At 44.5% G+C, this 25,064-nt stretch overlaps 1 protein-coding gene across 1 annotated transcript in view; it reads right to left on the reverse strand.

The window, feature by feature from the left end:
* LOC122924836 (haloacid dehalogenase-like hydrolase domain-containing protein 2) overlaps window positions 1-24,657 on the reverse strand; it is a 31,422-nt gene extending 6,765 nt beyond the window's left edge. Inside the window, exons 1-5 of the mRNA XM_044276315.1 lie at window positions 24,622-24,657; window positions 13,599-13,700; window positions 12,768-12,976; window positions 9,067-9,151; window positions 957-1,173 (exon numbers count right to left, since the gene is read on the reverse strand). Coding sequence (XP_044132250.1) covers window positions 957-1,173; window positions 9,067-9,151; window positions 12,768-12,976; window positions 13,599-13,699 — 612 coding nt within the window. The 5' untranslated portion in view covers window position 13,700; window positions 24,622-24,657. The remainder of the gene's footprint in view (window positions 1-956; window positions 1,174-9,066; window positions 9,152-12,767; window positions 12,977-13,598; window positions 13,701-24,621) is intronic.
* Window positions 24,658-25,064: the final 407 nt, after the last annotated feature.

The raw sequence follows: 25,064 nt of genomic DNA on the forward strand, positions 1-25,064 counted from the left end.
GATTTCATTACCAGGTGAGTCCACAAGAGGGCAGTGCTGCATTTCAAATGCTCTAAAAATAAAATGCATTTATTTGTTTTGCTCACCGATATAGCGCCAACATATTCTGCACCGCTTTTCAGACGTCATCTCTGCTTGCTGTCTCCAGTGGAGCTCACAATCCAAAGCTGGGTTCACATCACCGTTTCATTTTCCTTTCTTATGATCCGTCAGAAGAGTAGGAAAAAAAAACGGATCCTGAGCATACCATTAAGCACATTTTACATCTGTTTCTTTGCATGCAGGACTTTTTTTTTTCTGTCTAAAAAAAATGGATCTCAGACAGAAATGGATGCTCAGGATCAGTTTTTTTTACAGGATACATTTTTTTCTGCTCTTTTGACGGATCAGAAGAAAGAAAAATGAAACGGTAATGTGAACCCAGCCTAAGGTCCCTATCAGGAAACCAGAGCAATCCAGAGGAACCCCACCCAAACACGAGGAGAACATACAAACTCCATGCAGATGTTGTGTTTGGTCGGATTCAAACCTAGGACCTCAGCTCTGCATGAGACCAGTGGTAACCACTGAGCCACCGCCATGTGCACTAAAACGTAGCCGAGTTACATGACCACAATGTCAAAGCGTGTTCCCAGTGGTTTACCGCCGGCCAATCTACTGCACTTCACACAGTAAAGTTATCAGTGTAGACAAGAAAGAGTTGAATGACAAACTCATGTCTGCTACATAGGTTATGATAGATTAGATAGATGTTAGATAACTAGCTTAGATCAGGGGTCAGCAACCTTCGGCACTCCAGGTGTGGTGAAACTACAACTCCCAGCATGCACACTTGCTTGGCTGTTCTCAGAACTCCCATAGAAGTGAGTGGAGCATGCTGGGAGTTGTAGTTTCACAACAGCTGGCGTGCCGGAGGTTGCTGATCCCTGGCTTAGATAGATCTCACACAAACTTACATCTCCTATCATCACAGCTTCTTCCGGGCAGCAGCCTGTGCTCCTCAGGGCTTCGAGGAAGAAAGTTTTCTCCGGTTTTCCCACCACGGTGGCTTTTGTGTCTGTTGCATATTCCAGAGCCGTTACAAATGGGCCAGGACCCAGTGCTAAGCCGTCTTTCTTTTTGTAATACCTGGCCTTGTGTATGGCTATGAGGGGGGCGCCATCCAGCGCCAGTCTGGAAAGAGATTACAGAGAAGGTTAAAATGGACGTTCACTCTTTCATTCTTTGCTCTGGAGGACCCAAAACATTTGCATTCCATCAAGAGGAACTGTGTAATGCCTCATCCGTCCTGTGGGGGTGCTGCAGGGAAATCGAACACTTGTTGCCAGGTTGCCAAACAGATTAGAACTCATTCCTGGGAGTTATAGAACCAGGACATATTGTCGGAGGACCCTTCTAACACAAAGGCATTGTGGAAAATGGAAAGTGCATGCTAGGAGTTGTTCTTCTGCAACAACTGGAAAGCCACTTGTAGAGTCTAGGGTTAAGCCCAGGAAGAAGGAGACTCCTGATAAGTTGGCAGTGCCCACAGACACTGCACACACAGATCTTTATGACCCCGGCTCAGATCAGATATCAGGGCACCGCTCTGATAAGAAGCAGGTGCAGCAATCTATGGCTACCCTTTCTCTATATACACACACACACAGGAAGAGGATGGTAGTGGTAGTGCCATGTGTGGGTCAGTGCAGGTTACATAAGATACATATAAATGCTCATCGAAGCAGTGAAATAATGCCACCCACTCAAAGAAGAAAAACTGCTGCAAAACATGGGCGGACATATTGCCTGTGCAGCTGGTTCAGCTGCACAGGGGCCCAGAGAGGGAGGGGGCCCTTCCCACCGCCAGCTGAGGTGTTTTTTATTTTATTATTTTTTCCCTCCCTTCCTCTGCCAGAGTAACCTGGTCACCTTGGGGTGGAGGTCGGGAGGTTGGGGCGTTTGGGGTGTGTGTGTGTGGGGGGGGGGGGGGGTAGGACCTGTGGTGAGGTCACCGTCATGTGACCAGTGCAGAAAGAGGCAGCGCTCAGCAGTGGAGACCTGTGAACGTAAGTGCCAGAGAAATGCTGGGAGATGTGGTTCACCCCATTATACCTCCTCCCTGCTTAGTGGGAGGAAAATATGTTATTTAACTGGGACTGTATGTTAAAAGGGCTGAAGGGAGGAGGTGTCTGTTACTTACATGGGACTGTATGTTACAGAAGATTGGGGGGAGACGACTGGTGTTATTTACATGGGACTGGATATTATGGAGGACTGGAGGGTAAGGAGTGATGTTATTTACATCGGACTATGTGTTGGACGGGCTGAAGGAGGGGATTTATTTACATGGGACTGTATGTTATAGAAGACTGTAAAGAAGAGAGGTTATTTACATGGGACTGTATCATATAGAAGACTGGAGGGAGAGGACTGGTGTTATTTACATGGGACTGTATCATATAGAAGACTGGAGGGAGAGGACTGGTGTTATTTACATGGGACTGTATCATATAGAAGACTGGAGGGAGAGGACGGGCATTATAATGTATGGGGGCACTACAGAGAAGATTATAACTCCAGGGGGTACGGCAGGAGGTATTATAATTACAGGGGGCACTGGAACTTTATCAATACTGTGGGCAGTGATGGCGGCATTACTACTGAGGGCTCCATAGCTGCCTTAAGAATTGGCCTTATTTCTATTACGGATGCCTTATTAGTAAAGCCGCCCATCAGTCACCGGGAACACTGCTAGGGCTGTAAACCAAACAGCCCCTGCCCTACTCTTTACAATGCAGACCAAGGGAGAGCATCAGAGTATGAAATGTCAGAGGGGATGAGTGGGGGGGAGAAGGGAATATGTCCGGGGTCAGCTCTGAACCCAGACAACTGCTTTAAAAGGCATCTGTCAGCAGCTTTGTACCTATGACACTGGCTGACCTGTTACTTGTGCACTTGGCAGCTTAATACATCTGTGTTGGCCCCATGTTCACGTATGCCCGCATTGCTGAGAAAAATTATGTTTTAATTTATGCAAATGAGCCCGTAGGAGCAACGGGGGCGTTGCCATTACACCTAGAGGCTCCGGTTTCTTTGCAACTGCTACTCTCTGTCTAATTTGACTGGGCCTGCCAGTGAAAATGTCATCACAACTAGCCGCGTCAAAGTGCAGAGGGCGCGGCAGTTACAGAGAGAGCGGAGCCTCTAGGAGTAATCGTAACGCCCCCGTTTGCATATAATAAAACATTTTTCTCAGCAATGAAGGCAGATATCTGGACATAACTACTGTGAGGGGGGCATCTCTGGTCATAGCTACTGTGAAGGGGGCACATCTGGGCATAGCTACTGTGAAGGGGGCACATCTGGGCATAGCTACTGGCACAAAGGGGGAATAATTACTATGTGGGGGCATTAAGGGGACTGGTTGTGTATAGTTATGCTTTGGGCAGAGGCATGACCTACTATGAAAAAAAATAATATACATACTGTAAACATATTGATCCATATTCACAAGATGTTTTTTTATTTGCACGTATATGTTTATATTTGTATGTGTGGTTTGGGGGGGGGGGGGGGGGTACATTCCTTGCACAGGGGCCCCCTGCTGTCTGTGTCCTCCCCTGCTGCAAAAGGATAGGTGAAGTAATTCCCCTGGCATCCAATCAGATTCCACCTCTCATGGGCAACTATTCCACGTTTCATTTCCATCACTTTCGATACATCGCTTAATACCTCTCTAACAGGCATATCTACAGTTGCAAGAAAAAGTATGTGAACCCTTTGGAATTATATGGATTTCTGCACAAATTGGTCATAAAATGTGATCTGATCTTCACCTAAGTCACAACAATAGACAATCACAGTCTGCTTAAACTAATAACACACAAAGAATTAAATGTTACCATGTTTTTATTGAACACACCATGTAAACATTCACAGTGCAGGTGGAAAAAGTATGTGAACCCTTGAAAACATTCACAGTGCCCTATAAAAAACACACACCAGTTCTAGGTTTGCTTTTCACAAGAAGCATTGCCTGATGTGAATGATGCATCGCACAAAAGAGCTCTCAGAAGACCTACGATAAAGAATTGTTGACTTGCATAAAGCTGGAAATGGTTATAAAAGTATCTCCTAAAGCCTTGCTGTTCATCAGTCCGCGGTAAGACAAATTCTCTATAAATGGAGAAAGTTCAGCACTGCTGCTACTCTGCCTAGGAGTGGCCGTCCTGTAAAGATGACTGCAAGAGCACAGCGCAGACTGCTCAATGAGGTGAAGAAGAATCCTAGAGTGTCATCTAAAGACTTACAAAAGTCTCTGGCATATGCCAACATCCCTGTTAGGGAATCTACGATATGTAAAACGCTAAACAAGAATGGATTTCATGGCAGGATACCACAGAGGAAGCCACTGCTGTCCAAAAAAACATTGCTGCACGTTTACAGTTTGCACAAGAGCAGCTGGATGTTCCACAGCAGCACTGGCAAAATATTCTGTGGACAGATGAAACCAAAGTTGAGTTGTTTGGAAGAAACACACAACACTATGTGTGGAGAAAAAGAGGCACAGCACACCAACATCAAAACCTCATCCCAACTGTGAAGTATGGTGGTGGGGGCATCATGGTTTGGGGCTGCTTTGCTGCGTCAGGGCCTAGACGGATTGCCATCATGGAAGGAAAAATGAATTCCCAAGTTTATCAATACATTTTGCAGGAGAGCTTAAGGCCATCTGTCCACCAGCTGAAGCTCAACAGAAGATGGGTGTTGCAACAGGACAACGACCCAAAGCATAGAAGTAAATCAACAACAAAATGGCTTAAACAGAAGAAAATACGCCTTCTGGAGTGGCCCAGTCAGAGTCCTGACCTCAACCCGATTGAGATGCTGTGGCATGACCTCAAGAAAGCGATTCAAACCAGACATCCCAAGAATATTGCTGAACTGAAACAGGTCTGTAAAGAGGAATGGTCAAGAATTACTCCTGACCGTTGTGCACGTCTGATCTGCAACTGCAGGAAACGTTTGGTTGAAATTATTGCTGCCAAAAGAAGGTTCAGCCAGTTATTAAATCCAAGGGTTCACATACTTTTTCCACCTGCACTGGGAATGTTTACATGGTGTGTTCAATAAAAACATGGTGACATTTAATTCTTTGTGTGTTATTAGATTAAGCAGAATAAGATTGTCTATTGTTGTGACTTAGATGAAGATCAGATCACATTTTATGACCAATTTGTGCAGAAATCCATATCATTCCAAAGGGTTCACATACTTTTTCTTGCAACTGTATATCTGGTCCCCCATTTCTCCCATGAAGCCAAGCAAAAGTGATACATGCATATGTAAGCATTTTTTTTTTTAAGTGGAATGCCCCTTTAAGGGCTCTTTCACACGAACGATATGGATTGAGGGTCCATTCACACGTCCGTAGTGTATTGCAGATCCGCAATACACCCGGCCGGCATCCCCCATAGAACTGCCTATCCTTGTCCACTCTTGCCACCAGGGTATTTGGAGAAGAGAAGGGTTGGGCAGAATAAAACTTCATATTTATACTACTCATGATGAGAAAAATTCTTCCCAGCTCTTACATAGTGTTAGTATAATCAAAACTGCTGACAGATTTCCTTTACTGTATTACTACTTATTCCAAGTATTGAATATTCTCATTAATGCGATTATTAGTCAACCAATCACATGGCAGTTGCTTCAATGCATGTAGGGTTGTGGTCCTGGTCAAGACAATCTCCTGAACTCCAAACTGAATGTCAGAATGGGAAAGAAAGGTGGGCTACAACAGCAGAAGACCCCACCGGGTACCACTCATCTCCACTACAAATAGGAAAAAGAGGCTACAATTTGCACGAGCTCACCAAAATTGGACTGTTGAAGACTGGAAAAATGTTGCCTGGTCTGATGAGTCTCGATTTCTGTTGAGACATTCAAATGGTAGAGTCCGAATTTGGCGTAAACAGAATGAGAACATGTATCCATCATGCCTTGTTACCACTGTGCAGGCTGGTGGTGGTGGTGTAATGGTGTGGGGATGTTTTCTGGGCACACTTTAGGCCCCTTAGTGCCAATTGGCCATCGTTTAAATGCCACGGGCTACCTGAGCATTGTTTCTGACCATGTCCATCCCTTCATGACCACCATGTACCCATCCTCTGATGGCTACTTCCAGCAGGATAATGCACCATGTCACAAAGCTCGAATCATTTCAAATTGGTTTCTTGAACATGACAATGAGTTCACTGTACTAAAATGGCCCCCACAGTGACCAGATCTCAACCCAATAGAGCATCTTTGGGATGTGGTGGAACGGGAGCTTCGTGCCCTGGATGTGCATCCCTCAAATCTCCATCAACTGCAAGATGCTATCCTATCAATATGGGCCAACATTTCTAAAGAATGCTATCAGCACCTTGTTGAATCAATGCCACGTAGAATTAAGGCGGTTCTGAAGGCAAAAGGGGGTCCAACACCGTATTAGTATGGTGTTCCTAATAATTCTTTAGGTTAGTGTATATGACTCATGGTTGTCCAGAGAGCATAAAGCTGGCCCTAAACTTCAGACAGCTGTTGACAACTCTGTGAGAATTCTGAACATAAAAATGTTGCATTATTAAAAAAAAATATATATATATATTTTTTTATTCCTATAAAAGAATGAATATAAACTGAACAAATACCACATGAACAAGAGATCTGAAAAAATAACAAATGTAAAACGAATAAAAAATAAATAAATAAATGTTGCATAAACAAAAAATGAATACATATAAAATAAAGAGAACTAAAACTTAAACAATCAAGTAAACACAAATTGCAGGATAACAGGCCGAACTGGATGGACAAATGTCTTTTTTCGGCCTTATAGACTATGTTACTATATTAAAATGAACAAAAATAAAAAAATACTACACGTGAAAAATCAATATAATACAAAATAATAAACAATCATGGAACAAAATATAGAAATCACTTTTTTGTAATGGTACAAAGTTCTTTGAAAATAAGGTGCCACCTTCAAGTATTGAAGGAACTAATAGATATGACTCATGGTTGTCCAGAGAGCATAAAGTTGGCCCTAAACTTTAGACAGCTGTCGACAGCTCTGTTGCCCAAATTCCTCTACCCCAATACACATGAACACTCATGTTGGCCGAGGTGTTTTCAGTGAGGAGAAGTGAGCACCCCTCTGGTGGAGAGTTTACGTGTATCTTCCTCGAGAACAAAAAGATTGGGACTGGTGAAATCTACCATGCCTGATCCTTCTCTCAAGGGCAAATCAAGACAACCCCATGCATGGTAGTTGGTGGATTCATCAAACATTCATTAAATGTGTATGGTTAGCTCTAGAGGTGAAGAACGAATATCCCTGGTGACTAGGATAGCAAAGTGGTCAATATGGAACATCTCTGGGTCATGAATGGGGGCAAGGGGCCTTTGCGGGATAAATATTCTTCTGGTAATAAATACACAGAATGGTGGTGGAAGCATTCCAGGGGCAAAAGTCAGAAAGACAGTGACCTGGGCAACACATGTCTATGTCGTGCTATTATAGAGAAAGGTGAAGATGTGGAGGATGCAGCATATACGTTATAGAGTGCAGCAATGTGACGGAAAACACGGCTTTATGTCACCTATAGATGCTGGGGGTGATAAGATAGATGCTGGGGGTGATAAGAGCAGCAGGGAGATTAGATAAAACTGGTCCTGATGTCCCTGACCTGCACCTGGTGACCTCCCTCAGCCTATGCTATACCACGGCGGCGATAGAGAATACTTTGTGAGAATTCTGAACCTAAAAATGACAAAGTATGAAAACATAATTTTAATAAAAAAGTAGCATTATAGCATTCAAAAAAAATTATAGGAATTAAAAAAATATGAATATAAACTGAAAAAATATCACATGAACAAAAGAGATCTGAAAAAATAACAAATGTAAAAAGAATTGAAATAAAAAATAATGTTGCATAAACAAAAAAATTATAAATAAAAAATAACAAAAATTTAAACAATCAAGTAAGCAAAAATGAATTAAAAAAAATACAATATATTAAAAGGAACAAAAATAAAAATACGACACGTCAAAAATAAAAATAATACTAAATAATAAACAAACATGAAACAAAATATAGATATCACTTTTTTGTAACGGCACGGGTATTAGCATTTTAACTACAGCAGTCCCATACAGTAGATAGATAGACATTGATATGAGATAGACAGACAGATGGATAATAAGGAGATAGATAGATAGATAGATAGATAGATAGATAGATAGATAGATAGATAGATAGATGAAAATATTAGACTGATGTACCTCCCTATGTGGTAGCTCTGCCTGCAGTCAGGGCACCATCTGCCCCCTTCCTACCCATGGAAGCTTCAGTGATATGTACAGGTATGGACGGCAAGATAGTGGTATAGCGGAGGACAGTGATGGAGGCCATACATTTGCATCGGTCACCCATAGACTAATATGGACTTCGGTAAACTGAAATATTTTTTTTAGGACACCATGGGATGGACAAGCGTCGTCTACTACACTATTCCACAGCCTTTCTTTGGCGAGATACTGACATACACCGACCAGGCAGAGGGCAAAGGACACTCCACTACATCAGTAACAACCACTGGTTACACACATGTACTGGATCTTCATCCCTGGACACCCCTACCGCTGTGTGTGAACAAGGCTTCAACAATAGTGATGCATCTGTAAAATTTTCGATTGCTTTTACGGTAGGTTTTGCACGACGGAAAGCCACCATGTAGCCCTCTAAATCATCCGTTTATCCCAGAACACAAAATAAATAGCTTGATGACAAACCCAGCTCTGCTACGTCTGTCCCCTTTTAATTTCAAAAATGAAGTGAAACATCTGTTCGGCTGACAGATAATTGGAGCACGGCCGCGTACGTCTTTTTTGCGCGTTCCTTATTAAAGTCGTGGCGCGGATGGAGGCGCTTTTCCACGCGCTTTAGCGATTCCCTCCGGAGCAAAAAGGATTAATCCGTCTGTTACCAGCCAATTACACGAGCCATAAAATGCAATCAGGCCAGGACTCACCTGAAGGCCTGATTCATGCTTTGGTAGTTGAAGTGTTCCGGAGCTAATCCTATCAGCACCGCGTTGGGACTGTCGGTGGCGATTCCTACGAGCGGAGAAGAGAGAGGTCACAGCCGGAAGACGCTGCCTTAATTGAATTGTACACTGCGTCTATAATTTAGTCATGCTTCAATACAAAGCCCAAGGAGAAAATTCTCATCAATGCAAAACCTTTAATTCTCACGCCGGAATTAACATACCTGTCCTCCATCTATACGGTGGCCATTACCAAACTTTCTGTAACCCTTCTCTTTCTGAACCTCCGCCGAATCGGACTGCTTTCCTCCAATTTGGGCTCATGCACCCTAACATATTTTTCTTCCGTTCCGTTTTTTCACAGGTCCGTATACGGAAGCATTCATTTCAATGGGGCTTGAAAAAAAAAAAAAAATTACTCCATGTCCATTCCGTTTCCTTATGTCCGCACTTGTCCGTTTTGTGGAAAAGGACAGGGATTGTTACAATGAATCGAAAAAAATGGATGCAACATCACCAGTTTTTTTTTCCGCGGAACGCAAAATACATACGGTCTTGTGCTGGTGGCTGAGCCAGTGGTCAAAAAGCTCAGGTAACCCAAAGGGTGAAAAACACAACGGGCAGATTTACTAACGCCTCATAGGCCAGTGTTAGTAAAAAGTCAGCACGAGGAAGAGGGGACTAAATTATTGTGATGAATATGCTGCATCCTGTGCTGCCCGGCACACCTCAAACTTCCAGCTATAGGCTGATGATCTGTCCCCTGGGTAGGTGATCAGCATCTCATCATCGGGGAGCTGACGCCCGGGAGCCCCGACGATCAGGTGTTCGCTTCTCACAGCTTCCTGCAGGCTAGTGATGTCACGATTATGTCACGTGGCCTGGGTGCCGCTGAGCCCCATTCACTTCAAGGGAGCAGTAAGAAGGCCACGGCACTACTACGTGCGCCGCTGATTGGTGGGACCCCTGCCGATCAGATGCTGATGACCTATCCTCTTCCCCCAGCAGTATGGATAGTCTCTCTACCTCCTCCATCGAGTTGAAGTCTGGGCAGAGATCAGACAGTCTCCTGAAGCGAGTGTCCCTCACTGCTGAGTATTTGGGGCACCGCAGCAGGAATTGAGCCTCATTCTCCCACAGCCTCCTGGTCACACTGTGGGCACAGTCTGCCCCTCTCTTGGCATGTACCCCTGTCGGTGTCGCCCAGATTCTATGAGCAGCATGTGGGTGCTCAGTCTGTACCGGCTCAGGATCTGACTGTCTCTGAGGTTTGGGAGTTTCTCCAGATATGGGGCCAGTTTGTACTCCCTCTGCAGGCTCTGGTAGATTGTCAGCTTTTGTGACGTTCTTATGTCGTTCCTCCAGATGCTGATATATTCCTATTTGCTCTTGCATATCATCTTCTGGATTTCACCTTTTGTCGGGCTCTACTGGTTGGTGGCTTGGGTCAGGCTGGGTTGGGTGACTTGTTGCGGGGTGCTTTGTTTTTCTGGGGCTTTTTGGTGCAGCAAGGCTTTGTGGTGGTAGGAGCTGGGACTGCTGCTATGCAGATGGGCTCTGAATGACAGCGCCCTCTTCTGTACAGCAAGGTATAGTGGGAATCTGCCCAGCTCTGCTGTTGGAGGTGCTCCTGTGGACCTGGAGAAGGTGGAATATTTCCGTTTGGCCAGAGTCCCACTTTGACCATTCTGGATATGTATTTGGGACCCAGATTTCACTGCCATACAGGAGATTTGGGGCAATGATGCTATCAAAGATTTTAAGCCAGGCGGTCACTGGTGCTTTGAGATGATACAGACGGCTTTTGATGGCATAGAAGGTTTTGCATGCCTCATCTTTAAATATCTCCAAGGCTTGCTTAAAGCGTCTTGATTTGCTTATCGACAATTGTTTAGCAGGAAGGGAGGATGGCCGGCTGGTTTCTGGTTTCTTTTCTGGTACACCATGATGTTGGTTTTCTTTGGATTGATGGGCAGTGCCCACCTGGTGCTGAATATTTCCAGAATTTCCAGGTTATCTTGGAGACCTTTCTTAGTCAGGGATGGTAGGAGCAGACATTTCACCTTGGTGTCATGGAGGGTGAGACCTGGTCCCGAGGAGGACTCCAGGGGGGAGATTTATCAAAACTGGTGTAAAGGAAAACCGGCTTAGTCGCCCGTAGATTGATCGTATCATTTTCCAGACCTTCTCTGGAAAATAAAAGATGGAATCCGATTGGTTGGTTTGGGCAACTTAAGCCAGTTTTCTTTTGCACCAGTTTTGATAAATCCTCCCCCAGGACTTACTTTTACACCTAAACATTGATATTTTTGTTTCTGGTGTAGATGACAACAGCCTGAGCCCTCTTGCACTCATAAGAGCATAGCCCCGCGGGCAGCCCGACGTGCACAGCATCATTGTAATCTAGAATGCTGTGCACTCCCGTGCGCATGATCAATGCCGCTATGGGACATATGGCCCGCTCACGGAGTGAATGTCTCGGAGGGCATGTACGGTCATGTGCAAGAGGCCTAAACCGAAGTTCAGACAATCTTCACATATTTTATATAAGAATACGATACTTTATCCAGTAAAAAACACAACCTCATACCGCTAGGTCGGTAGAAAAAAAAATAAAATCATGGTTCTCAGAATGTGGTGAAACCAAAAAAATATTTTTTTTTCCTATAAAACCAGTTTCTATTTTTCAAAATTACTAAAAAATTAAAAAAATACATATCCTGATTGATAGAATACAAGTAACATATATTTACCACATGATAAACAGGGGGGGGGGGGGGGGAGGGGGGGGGGGGGAAACGCACAGAATAACGGTGGGGCTGTTTGCATTCCTTCCCATAATAAAAAAAGTTAATAAAAGTTATGTGTGTCCCAAAATAGTGCCAAAGTCTGAAGTTATGGGTCTTGAAATGCGATGATGAAAAAACAAATTGGGTCCATAATAGGCGGTCACTAAGGGAATGAATGTATATGTAGCTTTACTGGTAGACAGGAATTTGTTGCTTTTTGGCAGATTGTAAATCTAGTCTTAAATTATTTTCGGGGTTTTTCCGAGATTCTGTTACTGATAACCTAACCTCATCTCTGGTGGGTGCTGCTACTCCCTGCAGCTTACCAAGCACAGCGCCATCCACTGGATAGTGGCTGTGTTTGGTACTGCAGATCAGCCCCATTCACTTGAATAGGACTGAGCTGCACACAGGGCAAGAGACCTCACCTGCCAAAGAAGATTCTCAGAAAACCTTTTAAAGGCTCATGCACACAAGCCCGCAAACAGCGCATCCACAATATACGGGCGGACCCATTGACCTGAATGGGTCCGCAATCCGCAAGATACGAAGCGGTGCAGAGCGAAGGCACGGATCAGAACCCATGGAAGCACTATGAAGGACTGCCGTGGGATTTCGGTCCGTACCTCCGCTCTGCAATAAAATAGAACATGCCCTATATTTTCGCGGTGCAGACCGTCTCTTGCGGATCACGGATCCATTATAGTCAATGGGTTCACAAACAGCGTGCACATGGATGGTGCCCGTGCATTGCGGACCACTTTTTGCAGTCCACAGTACGGGCGTACACGCTCGTGTGCAAGAGCCCTAATGGATATGCAGGGTCACCACCGTAATTTGCACTTCGCTCCCAGACCTAGTAACTACCAAATACCTGACCGCTGAATAACCCATTACCTTCAAAATCCGGCAGGGCGCCATCGTCCACCATCAGCATGGGGCGGACATTCTTCTGCTCCAGCAGGTTCCTCGCCGCAGTCAGTGATGTGAAGATCTCATCCTCACTGATATCGAACTGCAGCCTCCTCAGTCTCTCCAGCAGCGTCTGCTTACACTCCTTGGTCGTATTGGTGACAAACCGTATGGTAACAGGAGCTTTGCGTAACCTACAGGAAAACACAAAGTGTCAAACAGCGGCATCTCTGGACGACCTGATGTTTTTTTTCTTTTTTTTTTCCTTTAAAATGGGATAAAGGGTTAAAAATAAATAAAAAAAGCAGCTGCTCTCTTTTAGAAACAGCGCCACACCTCTCCACTGGCTGTGTCTGGTATTGCAGCTCAGCTCCAATGAGGTAAAGGGGTCAAAGCTGCAAAACTGCATACAACCTGTGGACAGCTGTCGAGCCGTTTTTGGAAGAAAGCATCTGTTTAAACACAATGCAAAATTACACAAGGTGTTGAGTAACTGCAGATACTTTGCTTTACATTTACAAGGCCAGTTTTCTGTAGCATTACGTCTTCTCAATTTACATTCAAAGCACCAGTCTGACACTGGTGTATCTGTATTCTACAGGCAGTTATGTGACCCATTAGCGAAGCCCTTAGTGGTCAGCTGTCATTTCATCTCCCGCCCACTAGGAACAGAGAACCAGCGCAATCGTGAATGTTGCTTTAGATATGACTGGAGTAGAAAACATCATGTAACTCTCAATTAGTAAAGCAAAGGATTTACAAAGTGACCCCATATTTTGAGCAAAGTTATATAACTACTGTAAATGCCGCCCTTACCTCTTTAGAGCCTCCTGAGCGCCAGGTATGGCGGTGTCCTCGATATGGAGGGTTCCACTTAGATCCACCAGCACAGCCTTAAGGGCACGCCGAGCAGCCATTCTATGAAGATCAAGGAGCAGGTTTATACTTTTTCATTTTCTTTTTCAATTTTCCTTAGGCCTCATGCACACGACCGTTGTTTTATTCTGTGTCCGTTGTGCCGTTTTTCGTGATTTTCTGCAGACCCATTGACTTTCAATGGGTCCGTTGAAAAGTCGGCTAATGCACCGTTTGCCATCCGCGTCCGTGATCCGTGGTTCCAGTCCGTCAAAAAAAATATAACCTGTCCTATTATTTTCGTGGAAAACGGTTCGCGGATTCAAGTCAATGGGACCACTAAAAAACGCGGAGGCACACAAGATTGTCGTCCGCGTCCGTTTTTTTCCTATCATTTGCATGGCAAACCTGTCTTAGACTTTTTTTTTTACTTTCCTTTATCTCTGGTGATCCTCCAAAAATAAAGGAAGACGCACGGAAACAAAAACAGAAACGGATCACGGAACAACGGAACCCCATTATGCGGAACGGAACACAACAACGGTCGTGTGCATGAGGCCTTAAAATGATATTATTCCCATACATTGCCCAAATAATAGTAACACCGTAGTGTATATGTAATAGTGCCACTAGAACATGAAAATATCCCAAACTACGGTGTCACAGTACATGATACCGCCATACACTTCCCAGATCATAGTGCCATAAATTGCTGGCAAATATAAAAAGTCCAAACATAAAAACCAACTATAACATTGCTCATAAATCAGGGTCAGCCTTAATCCCATGTAAAACGGTGTCTGTAGAGGGGATGTAAATCTCACCTAGAATGCTCAGATGGGTGAGGTAAAAAGAATCCAGGGACGCTGGGTTGTTTCAGTTTGATGGGATGGGAATTTTATGGAAAGGTGGGTAAGTAGAGGGACTAACCATTCCCTCCCCACTCCAGTACAATATTTTCTCCTAGCTTGATGTAATCCCAGGCGTAAATGCTGGGCTCAATACTGTGGGGATAATATAGGCCTGAAAATCTCATTGTTGGTCAGAAGCCTGGAAGCTGCCTGACCTTTTGGCTGTGCAAAGCCTGATCTCCCATTTGGTACTGAGTGTTTTAGGTGAAAAAACTTATGTTTAGCTAGAGTCCAAGCAAACTAGTGTCAGTCACAAGGTCCCTACAGTAATTTCATCCCCAGGGCCCAAAAAGGTCTACTCACCCAGGTCATCTAATTGCAATTTATTGCTGTATTTACCGTAAAACTGTAGCAAACGCGGCATTGTGCAGTGGTAATTTTGGCAAGAAACTGCAAACTGAACTCACCATGTGAATAGTCCCTTATAACACTCCCAGCCATACATCCCCTATAATAGTGCAAGCCCCGGAGTCCTTATAACAGGTCGTCTCACTCCCTTCCCATCACCACGCCATGTTCTTTTGTGACGAGGTTCTGATATAAAGTATCTGTGTGACTGATACATTGTTTCCTGTTGCTGCAGGTTCTATAAACTCCTTTGTCGTCCACTTCCCTGTCGTTTGCGCAGTGAGATTCCTGCGGTTATCTTATCAGTGCTGATTACAGAGCCCAAGTTATCAGTCTGTGTCATCTGACATAACTCCAGATTGACCTTGATGGGCGGCATCAGCAGTCATGACAAGTGCCCATAATGCTGTTATCACCAAGACATCAGCCACAGCTTCAAGGTGAAGGCTGCAATCTTGTCCTTGGGAACATTGGATGCTGATGATAAGCTGACTGCACCCGCACTCCCATCCTGCCAGGATCTGCTTGATGGCTGCTGCATTCTTGGGTCAAATTATTGCGCACATGTGTGCAAAAGTATTCTCGTTATTGCATGCAGTGTTGGCCTGTGGGATCACTTTTTTTGTTTTTTGCAATTATTGCAGAAATTACATTACAGCCCCCTCTGTGCCGCCAACCAGGGGCGTAGCTAAAGCTCATGGGCCCTGAGGCATGTTCATGCTCAGTGCTTTGTGGAAAGGGGCAGGGGTGCACCTAGCCTTTCTGCTGCCTAATGCAAAAATTTAAACGGGGCCCCCCCATGACAAATTCTCAACCTAATACCTTCCTCCAGCCCTACTGTTAGGCCTCTTTCAGATGGGCAAGATTTCCACGCAGGTGCAATGCGTGAAGTGAACGCATTGCACCCACACTGAATCCGGACCCATTCATTTCTATGGGACTGTGCACACGAGCAGTGATTTTCACGCATCACTTGTGCGTTGCGTGAAAATAGCAGCATGCTCTACTTTGTGCGTTTTTCACGCAACGCAGGCCCCATAGAAATGAATGGGGCTGCGTGAAAATCGCAAGCATCCGCAAGCAAGTGTGGATGCAGTGCGATTTTCACGCATGGTTGCTAGGAGATGATCGGGATGGGGGCCAGACCATTATATTATTTTCCCTCATAACATAATTATTTATAAGGGAAAATAATAGCATTCTTAATACAGAATACTTAGTAAAATAGGGCTGTAAAAAATTAAAACATTAAAAAAAAAATTTAAATAATTTAACTCACCTTAATCCACTTGTTTGTGCAGCCGGCTTCTCTTCTTTCTTCTTCTTTGCTGTGCAGTAGGAAAAGGACCTGTGGTGATGTCACTGCGCTCATCACATGATCCATCATCATGGTGATGGGCCATGTGATGAGCGCAGTGATGTCATCAAAGGTCCTTTACCCAGGTCCTGAAGAAAGAAGACAGAAGAGAAGCAGGGCTGCGCGAACAAGTGGAATAAGGTGAGTTAAATTTAAAAAAATTAACCCCTCCAGCCCTATTTTAGTAAGCATTCTGTATTAATGAATGCTATTATTTTCCCTTATAACCATGTTATAAGGGAAAATAATTACATCTACACAACCTTGAACCCAAACCTGAACTTCAGTGTAGAAGTTCGGGTCTGGGTACCACATTCAGTTTTTTATCACACGTGTGCAAAACACACTGCCCCCGCGCGAAAAAAACTGAACAACGGAACGCAATCGCAGTCAAAACTGACTGCAATTGCGTACCTACTCGCGCGGGTTTGCCGCAATGCACCTGGGACGCATCCGGAGCCAAAACTTGACGCCCGTGTGAAAGTCGGCCTCTGCCCACCAAGTACCTACAGCTCCAAGCTGGAGAACCACAAAGCAAGGAGTAGCAGATGCACACTCAACAGCTGGGGACCTACAGAACAGAGCCAGGCCCCAAAATTCAACAGGTCCAGTATTTTGTTGTGGGTGGCCTGCCAGACTAACTCAGGTACTGACCGGCGTGAGGTCAGGTATCTGGTTAGTCTTCCCTGGGGGTGTGAGATGTGTGGCGAAACCAACCTCGCCACTGGGTTTTGGAGGGGGCTGTTTAAAAGCCTCTTGCCTCAGGATTATGGCCCCTACTAACTTTTAAACCCCTGAACCTATTCCAGGGAATTTTGGATAGGTTTGTCCCCCAAGTTATACTGTTTAAATTGATGTAAGTTATATGTATGGACAATGTAACCTCACAAAGTTGTAACAATTTATAATAAGTGTAACTTGTCAGCTTGGGAGGAATATGCTGGGTGTGGTTCTATTGTCCCATTGTGTGTTTGAATGGTGATGTCTGTCCTGTTGTCTCCACATGTGTATTGGCGATCTCCCCTTTGTCCTGAGAGATAATTGGATTGCCCTCGGTTGTCTCCCAGGCAGAGAGGAGGAAACCATGATGCATTGTGGGGATATGTTGTATCTGTCCTGTGTCGCAGTCTCCCTTCTGGGGGCGGGAACGATTGGTTGCTGTACTTGCATTGTGTGTTGTAAGATATTGATTGGTTGGATTTCAAAACCCTGTGGGCAGTACTATGTTTGTTTTTATGAATAAAAGGGGCTGTACCTGAAGTACAGTCAGAGCACTGCTTGACCCTCAACACGGAGCCTTGTCTCGTTATTGGGGGGATTCCATGTATGCTGTTGGAGACTGATTGCCAGGAGTGTAAGCCGATTGTATGCTTTTCCTGTTCGTCTGCCGGCAGCTATTTGCGAGGTTCCAGTTTGGAGTGCTATTTTGTATCCAGTTCGGGAGGTTGGTGTTCTGCAGTAGCTGTGCCCGTCTCTCAGAAAGGGGCATATCGCCTAAACGGATCTTAACCCCTTGTCTGCTGAAACGGTCCGTCACAAGGCCTTAATGATATACTTGGAAAACATCACATACAGAGCTACAAGACATACAGGGTAATACAGCCCCACATACCTCTTACATCCAGTGATGTCTCCTCTGATGTAGACTCTTTCCTCATCTTCTCCATTCAGACCAGACCGCCATGATGATTTCTTTCAGCCATCTCTAGTCTCTGCAGAGTTCATCATCCTCCCACCTTCTGAACACCCAATCCTGCCACCTCTAATACTGTGCCATCTGTGCTCCCCATACTATACTGCAGAAACAGATAATCCCCCTGAAAATACAATTACCATACAGATAGTGCCCCCTTCAATAATTATTGGCACACAGTGCCCTAAAAAATAACTGTGCCCAGCAAATAGTGTTCCTGACACTAATAGTGCTGTAAACATAGCGTCCCCAAAAAATATTTCTGCTAAGCTGATACTCTGCCAGCGCCCCCCACAGTAATAGTGCTCCCCAGAATCCCACCAATAGTAACACTCAGTGTTAACAGTGCCCCCAATAGTAATAATGCCCCCATTGTGCCCATACGAGTAATCATGTTCTCCATAGTCCCCCAGTAGTAATAATTCTGCCTATAATGTGCGCCAGTACAAAAATACCCTCTTACGTGCGCCAGTACAAAAACCACCCCCTTATAATGTATTCCAGTGGAAGTAATGCCCCCTTATAATGTATTCCAGTGCAAATAATGCCCCCTTCAAATGTGTGCCAGTACAAAAATGCCAGTTTCTGTTTGTCAGTACAAAAATGCTCCCTTAGTCTCCCCAGTTGAGCCAATGTCCCCATAGTGCCCTCTCATAATGTATAACAGTACAAGAGCATGCCCCCTTATGTCTGCCAGTACAAAATACCCTATTTAGTGCCCCCATAGTGGCCCAACACCGTAGTGCCAAATAAAAAAAACAATACATTCAAATACTTGCCTCCATGTGGCTGTCAGCGATGTGGTGCAGGCCTCTTCTGGCCTGTTTCCTGAGCTGTATGATGCCCTGTGGGCCCCCGACTTAATTGCGTAATCGACCCATATAGTTACGCCACTGTCACCAACCCTAGCTCACATACTGCATTCGAGTCTGCCCTGTGAACCTGCAAGAGATCACAATCTGGGCAATATACACCATGGGGTCCTGGCCAAGACGTCTATTTAAACACTGCCAACCAGCTTATGACGAATTGTGTCAAAAACTGTGACACATTGACATTGAAGTGAATGGGTCCGCATCAGAGCCGCCAAAACTGCGGCTCTGATGCGGACCAAAACAACGGCCGTGTGCATGAGGCCTTATACACACATTTATTAAGGCCTCATGCACACGGCCGTGCCATTTTTTGCGGTCCGAAAACCGCGGACCTGCAAAAAACGGAAGCCGCCCGTGTTGCCTTCCGCAATTTACGGAACGGGCGCCGGCAGTATAAATGCCTATTCTTGTCCGCAAAGCGCGGACAAGAATAGGACATGTTATATTTTTTTAACGGGGCCGCGGAACGGAGCCACGGATGCGGACAGCACACGGAGTGCTGTCCGCATCTTTTGCGGCCCCATTGAAGTGAATAGGTCCGCATCCGAGCCGCCAAAATGGCGGCTCAGATGCGGACCCAAACAACGGTCGTGTGCATGACGCCTAAGACCGGCGTTTTAAGCCCTATAGCTGGCGGTGGATCGCCGAAGTTATGTACATCCGCCGGCCTTTATATAACTTTGACGCATCCACCACCGGTCTAAATGTAAGCCAGCTTCCGAGCTGTGTAGGCTACACTCCTGGTTTGGGCTCACAATCACTGATCTTTTTTATCAAAGACGGCATTTGATTTCCCCTGCGCGGCCAGAAACTACACTTACGAGGAGCAGGCCAAATCATAAATTAGGCACATCACCCTAATGCGTGTGCGCAAACTGCAATCCACGCCAGCCCCTAGTTCTCTGGTCTAAATGATGATACATTTTCCAATGGCCCCGCCAAACAGTAGACCATTTGCCCCTAGATTTATGCACACTGGCCGTTTCTGGCATGGGTGGGATAATTTATTCCCCTCCATGTGTTTTTTAGTCTTGTCTCATATACCGCTGAGGCCGGTGACTGGCTGCTGCGGTCACATGTCGTATGCAGCCTGTATAAGGAAACCAAAGCAGCAGCACTGGAGGAGTTTTCTAACTTGGACAAGCCGTTAAAGGGGTTCTACGGAAATTCAGAAAATGAAAATACTTAAATATTACTTTATTATAGATATATTCCAAAATACCTTTCTTTAGTTATAATGGCTTGTTTTGCCTAGGGAGCAACCATCAGGGGAAATAAAATGGCCGCCGTCCTATTAGTCCACACAAAACCTGTGCTAATCACACAGTAGGACAAGTTACTTTACAACACTGAGGTCAGGGCCGGACCGGGAACTTGAAGAGGCCCTGGAAAAAATAATAAAAGTGCCCTTGTTTTTTAGTCAGGTCCAAACTGATAGAGGGCAGGGTCAGCAATACCATATCGTGGCACATTATACCACCCCAACAAAGCCAAATACCACAGTGCATCAAAAAATACTGCTGCCAGCAGCACAAAATATATCCCCAAAAACTTCCACTGGCCGACCGTGAGGAGGGCTCTGGCAGGTCCCCTGGGCAATGGCCCACCAGGAAATTTCCCTGTAAGGTCTATGGCCAATCTGCCCCTGACCCTGCTTTCACACCTGAGCTTTTCTCAAACGCGCGTTTTACGCGCGTTTTTTGTAATAGTAAACGCGCGTTTGACGCGCGTTTGTGTCATTGACTGCAGTGTCCTATGGCCACAAACGCGCGTCAAAACGCCCCAAAGAAGCTCAAGTACTTGATTATGCGTCGGGCGTTTTACAGCGCGATCGTACGCGCTGTAAAACGCCCAGGTGAGAACCATTCCCATAGGGAAGCATTGGTTTTCATGTGTTGAGCGTTTTACAGCGCGTTTGAACGCGCTGTAAAACGCTCAGGTGTGAACTTAGGGTGACTGAGCTAAAGAGCCGCCTCATCCTCCTCTCTGCTCTGCTTGTCAGGGATTATGATCCTGAATATAGTTTAATATGATCTTCAGCTGATTCTCTGTGGGAATGGAGTTCATGAGGAAACAGCTGAAGTAAAGAGAGGACAGACAGGACAGACTGTGGTAATGTGGGGATCCGGTGATGCAGACTGCATACAAGAGCTGCTGCTCATTATCCACATCCCCGCCTCCTCTCTGTACTTCATGTCTTCTTATGAACTCCATTCCTACAGAGATTTAACTGAAGATCTATATTCAGGATCATAATCCCTGACAAGCAGAGCAGAGAGGAGGATGAGGCGGCTCTTTAGCTCAGTGTTGTGAAGTAACTTGTCCTCCTGTCCGATTAGGACAGGTTTTGTGTGTACTAATAGGACAGCTGCCATTTTATTTCCCCTGATGATTGCTCCCTAGAAAAAATGGGCCATTATAACTAAAGAAAGGTATTTGGGAATATCTTTATAATAAAGTAATATTTAAGTATTTTCATTTTCTTAATTCCCGGAGAACCCCTTTAAAGATGTTTTTTGTTGTTGTTGCAACTTTCTTGATTTTTAAACATTTTTGCAATGTTTTCTTAGCGTTGTTTTATTTTGGAAAAAGGCTGCACTTCCAGATGTTAGCCTGGTAGTGGCGCTTTATTCACATGTGGTGTTTTTTGTTTTTTTATAGGTCCATGGCGTTTTGTTTTTTTTATCACAGCTGTGGTGGGTGTTTTCCCACAGACTTCTCCATAGGAACAGAAAAACTCTTGCAAAAAAAAAAAAAAAAAAAAAAAAGCATGAATTTCATGAAAGTAGGACTTAGGGTGAATTGAATTTGGCTCTGGCATTTACCTGTAAAAAAAAATTAAAAAAAGCATCAAAATGAGAACTTTTTTTACTGCGCTTTTCATGGCATTTTTTCTGATGGTTTTTTTTTCACACGGCGGGAGTAATTTCGGAACATTTTTAGACCAGTTTTTGGGCAATTATATACCATCCCCGCCAATTGGGGGGCATGTCCCCAGCAAATTTACTATCACTTAGGCCTCATGCACACGACCGTTGTTTCATTCCGTGTCCGTTGTTCGTGTTTTTCTGCGGACTCATTGACTTTCAATGGGTCTGTTGAAAACTTGGCTAATGCACCGTTTGTCATCCGCATCCGTGGTTCCAGTGAAGTAGTTTTTACTGCCGGAGGTGCACCTAATTTGGAGAGGTGCAATCCTCGTTATAAATAAGTCGAAGGAGGGAAACAAAAAATGGCGTAAAAAGACGGTCTTTGTAAATGACTCCAGTGTGTCTCACCACTAGCGTTTTATTCAAGGTATTTATTTTTCACCTATAGAGAAGTTGATGTGAAAAAGCCAATAGCTCCAGCGTGCTGAGATTTAAAAAAAAAAAAAAAACGCCACTTAATGAAAAAACATGCCAGGAGAAAAAAAAACATTTTTGTGTCCTGTGTTTCATGTTTTACATAGACCTTCAGCTAACATCTGGAGCTGCCGTCTTAGGCTACTTTCACACTTGCGGTAGAGTGATCCGGCAATCTGCATGCAAACGGACAGCATTTGTAGACGGATCCGGATGCGGATCCGTCTCACAAATGCATTGCAAGAACAGATCTGTCTGTCCGTTTGTCATACGGACAAACGGATCCGTTTCTATTTTTTTTACATTTTTAAAGGTCTGCGCATGCGCAGACCGGAAGGACAAATCTGGCATTGCGGTATTTTAAATCCGGCACTAATACATTCCTATAGAAAAAAAACAGACAAGTGTTCAGTTTTTTGGGCCGGAGATAAAACCGTAGCATGCTGCAGTATTATCTCTGCCCTGAACAGTCAAAAAGACTGAACGGAAGACATCCTGAACGGATCGCTCTCCATTCAGAATGCATGGGGATATACCTGATCAGTTCTTTTCCGGTATTGAGCCCCTAGGACGGAACTCTATGCCGGAAAAGAAATACGCTAGTGTGAAAGTACCCTTACCCTGCTTTCACACCTGAGCGTTTCTCAAACGCGCGTTTTACGCGCGTTTTTATGCGCGTTTTTTGTAATAGTAAACGCGCGTTTGAGTGATTGACTGCAGTGTCCTATGGCCACAAACGCGCGTCAAAACGCCCCAAAGAAGCTCAAGTACTTGATTATGCGTCGGGCGTTTTACAGCGCGATCGTACGCGCTGTAAAACGCCCAGGTGAGAACCATTCCCATAGGGAAGCATTGGTTTTCATGTGTTGAGCGTTTTACAGCGCGTTTGAACGCGCTGTAAAACGCTCAGGTGTGAACTTAGGGTTAGCCACACTCTTCTGCAAGCATTTTTCAAGTCCTATAAAGAAGTCAATGCATGCTGAATAAAAAAAATAAAAAATAAAAACACTCAACTGCAATGCAAAAATACATAGGGGAATTTTTTTTTTTTTAAAGGCAACAGGAGAAACATCTGTAGAAAATTTCACAGAATAAAAATGCCAAAAAAAATGGAAAAAAAAAAAATGCTAGAAACACAAGTTGTTTTTATTAGTTCTTTACATGGCTGAGGGGAAAAGGGTGTGTGAAGAAGGCCTTAGGCCTCTTTCACACGAGCGTGACGGATTAGGTCAGTGAAACTCGCACCATTTTGCAAGCAAGTTCAGTTTTGTCTGCAATTGTGTTCAGTTTTTTCCGCGCGAGTGCAATACGTTTTGATGCGTTTTTCACTCGCGTGATAAAAACCTGAAGATCTCTTAGCAACCTTCAGTGAAAAACGCATTGCATCCGCACTTGCTTCCGGATGCAATGGGCCAGATTTATCATGACTCTGACAGCTCACTCCCCTTTTTCATATGGCTAAAGTCAGTTTTAGCCAAGTCAGATTTATGATCGGCCCTTTAAGACTGTAATAAATGTGGTTTGACGGTAGCAGTTTATCCGTCAGTAAGCAGCTTTACAAAAGTCGCACATCTTTACAAAAAAGTCGCACGTTCTATTAAAAAGTCTCATAAGATAAGCATGGTCCTCACTGGAGTGAAATTGCGCAATTTTTTGCGACTTTTTAAATAGTCCCAATAGTAAATCTGTCTAGAGATTCATTTACATAAGAAAACACGCCCACTTTCAGAAAACTGGCGAGCATAGTGCAGAGCAGAAAAAAGTCGCAAATTTTTGCGCAGTTTTAGTGATTGCGCCAAAATTTGCGACTTTTTCACTCCATTATTCTGACTTGAGCTAATGATAAATCTGGCCCAATGTGTTTTTTACTGAAGCCCCATTCACTTCTATGGGCCCAGGGCTGGGTGAAAAGCGCAGACTATAGAACATGCTGCGTTTTTCACGCAGTGCAGAACTGATGCATGAAAATCACCGCTCATGTACACAGACCCATTGAAATGAATGGGTCCGGATTCAGTGCGGGTGCAATGCGTTCACGTCACGCATTGCACCAACGCGGAAAACTCGCTCGTCTGAAAGGGGCCTTATTCTATAGCATGCTGCCCTCTTTCATCCAGTAACATACAAAAAATAAAAAAAAATAGCAGACCACAGGATCAGACCTCATGGGGTCTGTAACCATGGAGACACAGATCTGCAGAGGAGCTGTAGACTCTAAGGTGATAGAACCACAAGTCTCAGCATGCTCTCAACCCACATTTATGTCACTGCTGCATTCTAGCGCTTGCCTTTCTTATCTATCACTTCCCATTTCTCCTATTTTAATGCAAACAGCAAATACAATGGACTAGTGCAAAGAAGAAATGCAACTGTATATGTGTATGTATAACAGTGCCAACTGCTGAAGTAAGAAGAACTGAGCCCAATGGAAGACATGTCTACTCCTTCTGCCTTACCTCCTATGCAGCAGCACAGCAGTCCTTGCACTGACAGTACATAGCTGCCCGCTATAAAGCCTGCCCTATTGTAGCGGCAGTTTCATATTTTCTACAGTCAGGCAATTCCGAAGGCAGCGCAGTTTAAAGAGGCCCCCTGGCCTTGTATTACCAGTGCGTTCCACGCCTCAATGCTGTTGTTATTGCTGTAAAGGCTGATGCGGAAGTGAAGCGTGGAACGCATAAACTTGTATCAGGATGTGTCTCTCCAGGGAGCATAGAACTACAATTACCAGCATACCCTGCAAAGAACTAGCCTGAATATTATATCATTACACCTGGCATAGCATTTCCATCAAAATAGATATTTACAGGAGGTTAATAATGTCCTGCGCCATAATAGGATTATAAATGGAGTGTATAAATTATACAGTGGTTATATACCAGGTCTACACAGTCTGAGT

Source organism: Bufo gargarizans, chromosome 1 (genome assembly GCF_014858855.1).
Source record: "Bufo gargarizans isolate SCDJY-AF-19 chromosome 1, ASM1485885v1, whole genome shotgun sequence".
Taxonomy (NCBI): Eukaryota; Metazoa; Chordata; class Amphibia; order Anura; family Bufonidae; genus Bufo; species Bufo gargarizans.